General features: G+C 44.5%; 1 protein-coding gene across 1 annotated transcript, besides 1 other annotated feature; it reads left to right on the forward strand.

The window, feature by feature from the left end:
- Positions 1-8,406: part of a sequence feature (contig 1.86 1..112247(-1)) that runs on past the window's edge.
- On the forward strand, positions 17-1,941 carry ANIA_11458 (uncharacterized protein; the record flags this gene model as incomplete). The annotated part of the gene is made up of 12 exons (XM_050611544.1): positions 17-29; positions 521-534; positions 595-621; positions 813-821; positions 891-895; positions 1,080-1,097; positions 1,211-1,224; positions 1,275-1,280; positions 1,479-1,497; positions 1,680-1,705; positions 1,780-1,784; positions 1,918-1,941. 12 exons carry the CDS (start codon positions 17-19, stop codon positions 1,939-1,941), a joined length of 180 nt encoding a protein of 59 aa, XP_050467561.1.

The following is an 8,406-nucleotide window of genomic DNA, read 5'->3' on the forward strand; positions in this document are numbered from 1 at the left end:
AGGTCTCTGACAGACTATGTCTATAAGAGGTTAGTCTATAGCTTGCTAGCAGGGAGGCTGCAGCTAGGTTATCTAGGAGGATAACTAGCTAGGTAGAATAGCTAATATATAGTTATCCTAGGGCTATGTATAGGCCTTCTATAGTACCTATAATTTCTATATTATAGACTTCTGTCCTGGGGCCTGCAGGGCCATGTCCCTTAGATATAAGAATAGGGCTAAAATAGATTATATAGCTATACCCTGCCCCCTGGCTGGTCTATAAGCTATCTAAGTATACTAAAATCTATAAAGGGGCAGGGCTGTAGCCTTTATTGTCTGTTAAGAGTATATATAATAGAGGGAGAGGCAGCTTTATTATAATATACTCTGGCAGGGGGCTGAGGAGGAGCTATAAGATCCTTTTAAGCCTGGTTTTAGGCCTGCCTGTAGTAGTCTCTACAGCTATTTAGATAATTAGGTATTTAGTATTAAGGCTTATATATCTTACTACTGCCCTCTAGAGGATACTGTTAAGTAGAGCTTCTAGGTCTAGTAAGTCTGCTTTGCAGAGGAGTACTGTAGTAGGGGTAGTCTTATAGACTAGGATAATAGCCAGGGCTGCTATGTAGAAGAGAGAAAGTAAGAAGTTAACTACCCCTTTTTATTATTTACCTATATAGAAGACTTCTGCCCTGTACAGAGCTGTTAGAAGAATATACTATATAATTACTGCCTATATAGAGGCTACTAGGCAGCTATACTAGATATTACTAAGTCTCTTTAGATACTGGGCAAGTTATTTCCCACAGCTAAAGACTAAATTAATATAGGCTTTAAAAGTAAGCTTTGTATCTAGAAGAACTCCTAACTAATATATATATAAGATAGTATAATCTCCCCTATACTAGGTAGGGTAATTATAGAGAGATACTGCTGCTACTTTCTAGAGAAGTATTATATCTTTATTTTCTCTATTAAGAAAAAAAGGCCTGTCTCTGTCCCTAGAGTAGTAATTTACTTATAAGCCTCTACTAGTTATTATAAACTCTCTTCTAGGGTATTTCTAGTTAATAATATGACCTATATTATCTGTATAGTAGAAAGAGTCCTCTAAGGTAGAGACTATTCTTGCTTATATATAGTAGGAAGAGTATTAAGGATAGGAGGGATCCCTGGGGGAGTCTATCTTTAATTAGTACTATAGTAGTACCTTCTTTAATATAAATAGATATAGAGTAGCCAGTAAGCCAGTCCTTAAGTAGCTAGAATAAGTCTTTATACTATCCTTATAGGTATAAGTAAGAAAGGAGCTGTTAGTATATTACAGTATTAAATACCCCTTTTTATATCTAGTAGGAGTAGTAAAGCATCTTTTCCCTGTTAAAAGGCCTCTTCTACTCTATAAATAAGAACCTGGACTAGGTTAATAGTAGAGTATCCTAGCAGGGCCTTGAAGTAGTAGGGGGCTAGTATATCTACCTAAATTACTTTTATAGCTATCTACTATACTAGGAGGTATTCTAGGCCTTTACCTAGGGTAGAGAGGAGGCTAATTAGCTGCCAGGTATTGAGTTGGGTATAGTCCTTCTTTCCTAGTTTTAGTAATATTATTACCTTTGCTAACTTCAGGCTTAGTAGAAAGCAGTCTTCCTCTATATACCTGTAGTATAGTTATATAATTATATCCCCTAGTACAGGCCAGAGCTCCCTCTAAGTAGTAGTAGTAAGTCTGTCCTCCCTAGGGGTAGACAGGGGTAGGGCATAGAGAGCAGCCCAGCAGTGCTCTTTTGTTGGCAGGTATAGTAAGCCCAGGGGCTTGTTTAGGGGTCCCTCTTCTATCTAATTTGGAAGCAGGGCCCCCTTCTCTAAGAGGTAATTAAGAAAGGTGTCTGCCTTGCCCTGTAGGGTAGTAATCTATACCCCTTATATATTTAGGGGAAGAGCAGCAAGCTAGTCTAGATATTATATCTATTTAGCAAGTTTAAATATATCTATAGGTACTATAGCTTATTTAATTTGCTGCTTCTAGTATTTAGCCTTTACCTATATAATAGCCTTCTAGAGCTGTTTATAATCAGGGTTTTATTACTATCTTGTTTAGTATAGTATGTCTATTAATTCTGGAGTCTACCATAGGGTCCTGGAGAGTCTATAAGTATTATATCTTAATATACCTTATATTACAAGCTGGGATATCTGGACTAGTTATCTAGCTAGTAGGTTAATTAGTAAGGTTAGGTCAGGCAGGCTTGCCAGGGCTCTGGCTTTCTCCTAGTTAGTAGATCTAAGCTTATATATAGGCAAGGGCTCTTCTTGTTCTAGTATTATTCTAATTATTGCATAGTTACTTGGAGTCTTTAGATGGTCTTCTACTAGGGCCCTTAGTAGTAGGTTAGAGAAGACAAGGTCTAGGGTATTTAGTCTACAGGTAGGGGTGCCTGGCTTGAGGCAAAGTTCTAGCTTATAGGTATTAAGCTAGTCTAATAATCCTGTTATGCCAGGTATAATAGTATAAGACTTAGTATCTGGCTACCAGAATAGGTACTGGGTATTAAAGTCTTCTGCTAGGATAGTATTCTCTAGGGGTGTATATTCTAGAAGTATAGAAAATATAGAAGGTATTAAGCTAGTACTAGCAGGGGTAACTGGGTTATTAGGAGGGCAGTAGATATTAATAATAGTAAGGCCTGCTATATAGATTATAGTAATATCTAGTAAGATTAGTTCTAGGAGGGAATAGGCTGGGAGATCTCTTTATATATATATTAGAGTCCTGGGTCTGGCAGTCTATCAGGTTAGGGGACTGAACAGCTGATATTATAGGTAGGTCTTAGTTAGGTACTTTACTATATTTGTCCAAGGTTCTTGGATAAGAATAATATCTGCTTCAAAGAAGAGTAGCAGGTTATATATAATACCCCCCCTTCCTATATTAGCTTATAGTATTTTTATAGTTTAGGGGGGGTCAGGGTTTAGTTTAAGAGCTCCTAGGTAAGCTGTCTTGTAGGCTAGTTTATAGTATAAGTATTATCTATTTATTATTTAAAGCTTTCTTCTGCTTTCTTCTGCTCCTGTTAGAAGGCAAGCTAGCCTGCCTTATAGATAGCAGCTAGAGTATCTTTTAAGAGGCAGGTAATAGTATTTCTCTGGATATAAGGTCTAGCTAGGTATTTTTAGAAGTCTACTATATACAGGCTGCAGCAGTTAATATACTATATATAGTAGTTATATTCCTACTTTAAGGATCTATAGAAGATATAGTATTTACTAGAGTAGTAGGCTTGTATATTATAGAAGCAGTAGTATTAGGTATATTATAAAGGCCTTTGCTTAGGGCAGGTAGGCCTTGATAGGCTGGACAGGCCAAAGAGTTGTAAGGGGTATTATAGCCTTTTTAGAAAGGCTATAACTGCTGTAATAGAGTCCCTCTCTACTAGGTATTTTAAGAATTTGGTTATAAGTAGTTTAATACTAGTAATATACTCTACTTTATTGCTGATATCTATAATTATAATATCTATCTATCTATCTAGGGACCAGAGTTGTTTCAGGATCTAGGAGACAATAACCTAGTAATACTCTGTTAATATTTCAAAGTATCTATCCCCAGCTAGGCTTGCAGCCTTCTTTAATAGTAAGAAGACCTTGCCTTGTTCAGTTATAGTAATTATATATCCTGTTAATATTACTTATACCTGTATAATCCTATCCAGAACTTTCCCTATAAGGGTAACCTAGATACTATATAGTCTAATAGCCCAGAGGCTAGAGGAGGCTGGGAGGTGGAGGAAGATATAGTAGTTAGTCTTATTTAACTGCTTTAGCTTTTGTTATGCTAGTTACTTAGCTTGTATATAGTATTCTAGGGTAATAGTTTGCCAGTTCTCCTGACCAGCTCTTAGGGCTGTCAGGGATGCCTAGGTTATAGGCTGCAAGATTTGCCTCTTTAGGGGGCCTTTGCAAGCTTCAGGAGTAGGAGGTTAGTTTAGCTGTTCTATCTGCCTAGATAGCTATGGGGGTGCAACTGCTGTTATTAGAGGAATCTGCTAAGAAGAGTCCTGTTTTGCTAGAGACTACTTAATCTAGCTGCAAGCCCCCAGGCCAGGTCTCTTGGGCAGCCCTAGGGAGAGAGGAGACAGTTAGATCTAAAGCTTTGGCAAGAGAGGTTATTGCTAGTTTCCAATTATTTAAGAAGGACTAGCTGGTTGTCTGCTACCATGCTGACCTGCTCACAGATTAATAGGGCTTGCAGCAAATAGGATATAGGGACCAGAGCTGCAGTAGGAGTCTTCTGTGGGGAGAATAAGGCCCTTCTCTTCAGGGAGTTCCGGGGTAGGGGGGTCAGGGTGGTAGGTCCTGAGGGGGGTTCAGAGTTTTCACCCAGGAGCGGAGTCCCCGGACGGGCTCCGCCTGGGGGGGAGTCATCCACCTCCATGGGGTGGAGGGAATGATCAATGAGCAAAGCATAAGAGATCAGTTATTAGAGCAGTAGGGGGCCCTGTTCTCCCCTCGTCGTGGTGAAGCCAGCTGTCGTTTCGTTTCGTTTCGTTTCGTTTTATTATTTAACGTCACTCGGCGGATCACGTGGCCCACGTGATCTGCGGCCTCCCAGGGGGCATCTGGACGTGCTACCTAAACAAAACTGCCTAGGAACTAGCTAGATACAGGTTTGAAGCAGCAACTATGGACAATATATGTTGGAAATGAGCGGAAGAAGCACCCGGCGCTGCCCTGGCTAGGTCTTCGAGGGCAGATGCCCGTTTCGACTACCTATAGATTGGGGGGAGGGGCCGGACCCTTTATCCAGGTAGATGTGTGGACTGTCGCACTATCAAGCGCTCCGGCGGGCCCAGTTCGGGCATATATCCTTGAAGAAGGATGATTCTTGCATGATGCGGCTGAATTCTTCAGCCCCGGCAGCTGTACTTAAGAGCCAGTCTATTGTTTTTGACGGGCCGTCCCTTATACATCTCCATCTATCTTTCCAGCGCTTTCTGGTGTATGGGCAGAAGAAGAAGTGCACTGGGGTCTTGGTCCTACCACAAGAGCAGCTCTCCAGGTAGTCTGAGTGGTTGAAGCGCTGGTGGTATGCCGTAAAGTCTCCGTGGCCTGTACGGGCGGCGACGAGTCGGCCAAGTACCCACCGGGGCAGCTTGTGCTCGCGGGAGCGGCTTTCTTTTGTATGGGGTCTGATATTCAGGGCTTTGTAGGTTTCAGGCGCCTTATTAGCATATGCTGTATATGTCTCTGTACGGAGCCACTGTTTTGCCTCCTGTTGTAGGTATGCTGGGGAGGGGGGGATGTCGGGGCTGTATATAGAAGACCCTAGCTTAGCGAGCTTGTCTGCCAGCTCATTCCCAGCAATTCCAGAGTGGCCTGGAATCCAGCGGACCTGAAGGGGCTTCCGTTGCATGGTTAGGATTGAAGGGCTTTCCATCCACTGGGCGGCTAGTTGGCTAAAGGTCTCTGACAGACCATGTCTGTGAGGGGTTGGCCTATAGCTTGCTAGCAGGGAGGCTGCAGCTAGGTTATCTAGGAGGATAACTAGCTGGGTGGAGTAGCCAACGCATGGTTGTCCCAGGGCTGCGCGTAGGCCTTCCACAGTACCCATGATTTCTGCATCATAGACTTCTGTCCTGAATCCTGCGGGACCATGTCCCTTGGACACAAGGATAGGGCCAAAGTAGATTGCATAGCCATACCCTGCCCCCTGGCTGGTCTGTGAGCCATCTGAGTACACGAACCTCTATAAAGGGGCAGGGCTGTAGCCTTTGTTGTCTGTTGGGAGCATATATAATGGAGGGAGAGGCAGCTCTATTATAGCGCGCTCTGGCAGGGCGCTGAGGAGGAGCTGTAGGATCCTCTTAAGCCTGGTTTTGGGCCTGCCCGCGGTAGTCTCTGTGGCTATTGAGGCAATTGGGTGTTTAGTATCAGGGCTCATGTATCTCACTGCTGCCCTCCGGAGGATGCTGTTGAGTAGAGCTTCTGGGTCTGGTAGGTCTGCTTCGCGGAGGAGTGCTGCAGTAGGGGTGGTCTTGTAGGCTGGGATAATAGCCAGGGCTGCTGTGCGGAAGAGAGAAAGCAGGGAGTTAACTACCCCTTTTTGTTGTTTGCCTGTATAGAAGACTTCTGCCCTGTACAGAGCTGTTAGAAGAACACACTATATAACTGCTGCCTGCATGGAGGCTACTAGGCAGCCATGCTGGGTATTGCTAAGTCTCTTTAGGTGCTGGGCGAGTCGTTTCCCGCGGCTAAAGACCAAATTAATGTGGGCTTTAAAAGTAAGCTTTGTATCTAGAAGAACTCCTAACTACCATGTATATAGGGATGGTGTAATCTCCCCTATCCCAGGTAGAGTAACTGTGGGGAGATGCTGCTGCTACTTTCTAGAGAAGTGTTGTATCTCTGTTTTCTCTATTGAGAAAGGGAGGCCTGTCTCTGTCCCTAGAGCAGTAATTTGCTTGTAGGCCTCTACCAGTTGTTGTGAGCTCTCTTCCAGGGTATTCCTAGTTAATAATATGCCCATATTATCTGCATAGCAGAAGGAGCCCTCTTAAGGTAGAGACTATTCTTGCCGCATATAGCAGGAAGAGTATTAGGGATAGGGGGGATCCCTGGGGGAGTCTGCCTTTAATTGGTGCTGTGGCAGTGCCTTCTTTAATATGAACAGATACAGAGCAGCCAGTAAGCCAGTCCTTAAGTAGCTGGAGTAAGCCTTTATGCCATCCTTGCAGGCGTAAGTGAGAAAGGAGCCGTTGGTGTATTACAGCGTCAAATACCCCTTTCACATCTAGTAGGAGTAGTGAAGCATCTTTTCCCTGTTGAAAGGCCTCCTCTACCCTGTGAACAAGAACCTGGACCAGGTCAATGGCAGAGCGTCCTGGCAGGGCCCTGAAGTGGCAGGGGGCTAGCACATCTGCCTGAATTGCTCTTACAGCTATCTGCTGTGCTAGGAGGCGCTCTAGGCCTTTACCTAGGGTAGAGAGGAGGCTAATTGGCTGCCAGGCATTGAGTTGGGTATAGCCCCTCTTTCCTGGTTTTGGTAACATTATTACCTTTGCTGACTTCAGGCTCAGTAGAAAGCAGCCTTCCTCCATACACCTGTAGTATAGTTGTGTGATTGTATCCCCTAGTACAGGCCAGAGCTCCCTCCAAGCAGTGGTGGCAAGTCCATCCTCCCCGGGGGCAGACAGGGGTGGGGCACAGAGAGCAGCCCAGCAGTGCTCTTTTGTTGGCAGGTGTAGTGAGCCCAGGGGCTTGTTTGGGGGTCCCTCTTCTGTCTGATTTGGAAGCAGGGCCCCCTTCTCTAAGAAGTAGTTAAGGAAGGCGTCTGCCTTGCCCTGTGGAGTAGTAACCTGTGCCCTTTGTATATTCAGGGGAGGAGCAGCAAGCTGGTCTGGATGTTGTATCTATTTAGCAAGTTTGAATGCATCTATAGGTGCTATGGCTTGTTCAATTCACTGCTTCCAGTATTCAGCCTTTGCCTGTATAATAGCCTTCCGGAGCTGTTTATAGTCGGGGTTTTGTTGCTGTCTTGTTTGGTGTAGTATGTCTGTTAGTTCTGGAGTCCACCATGGGGTCCTGGGGAGTCTGCGAGTATTGTATCTTGATGCGCCTTGTATTACAAGCTGGGATGTCTGGACCAGTTGTTTGGCTAGTAGGTCAATTGGTAGGGTTGGGTCAGGCGGGCTTGCCAGGGCTCTGGCTTTCTCCCAGTTGGTAGATCTAAGCTTGTATATAGGCGGGGGCTCTTCTTGTTCCAGTATTATTCCAATTGTTGCATGGTCACTTGGAGTCTTTAGATGGTCTTCTACTAGGGCCCTTAGTAGTAGGTTAGAGAAGACAAGGTCTAGGGTGTTTGGTCCATGGGTGGGGGTGCCTGGCTCGAGGCGAAGTTCCAGCTCATGGGCATCAAGCCAGTCTAATAATCCTGTTGTGCCAGGTGTGACAGCATAAGACTCAGTATCTGGCTGCCAGAATGGGTGCCGGGTATTAAAGTCTCCTGCTAGGATGGTGTTCTCTGGGGGTGCATATCCTAGGAGTGTAGAAAGTATAGAGGGTGTTGAGCCAGCACCAGCAGGGGCAACTGGGTTATTAGGGGGGTGGTAGACATTGATAATAGTAAGGCCTGCCGTGTAGATTGTGGTAATGTCTGGTAAGATTGGTTCTGGGAGGGAATGGGCTGGGAGATCCCTTTATACATATGTTAGAGTCCTGGGTCTGGCAGTCCATCGGGTTGGGGGACTGAACAGCTGATATTGTAGGTGGGTCTTGGTTAGGTGCTTTGCTGTATTTGTCCAAGGTTCTTGGACAAGAATAATATCTGCTTCAAAGGAGAGTAGCAGGTCATGTACAGCGCCCCCCCTTCCTATATTAGCTTGTAGTATTTTCATAGTTCAGGGGAGGTCAGGGTTGGTTAAGAGC

This window comes from Aspergillus nidulans, chromosome III (assembly GCF_000011425.1).
Source record: "Aspergillus nidulans FGSC A4 chromosome III".
In the NCBI taxonomy this organism is placed as follows: Eukaryota; Fungi; Ascomycota; class Eurotiomycetes; order Eurotiales; family Aspergillaceae; genus Aspergillus; species Aspergillus nidulans.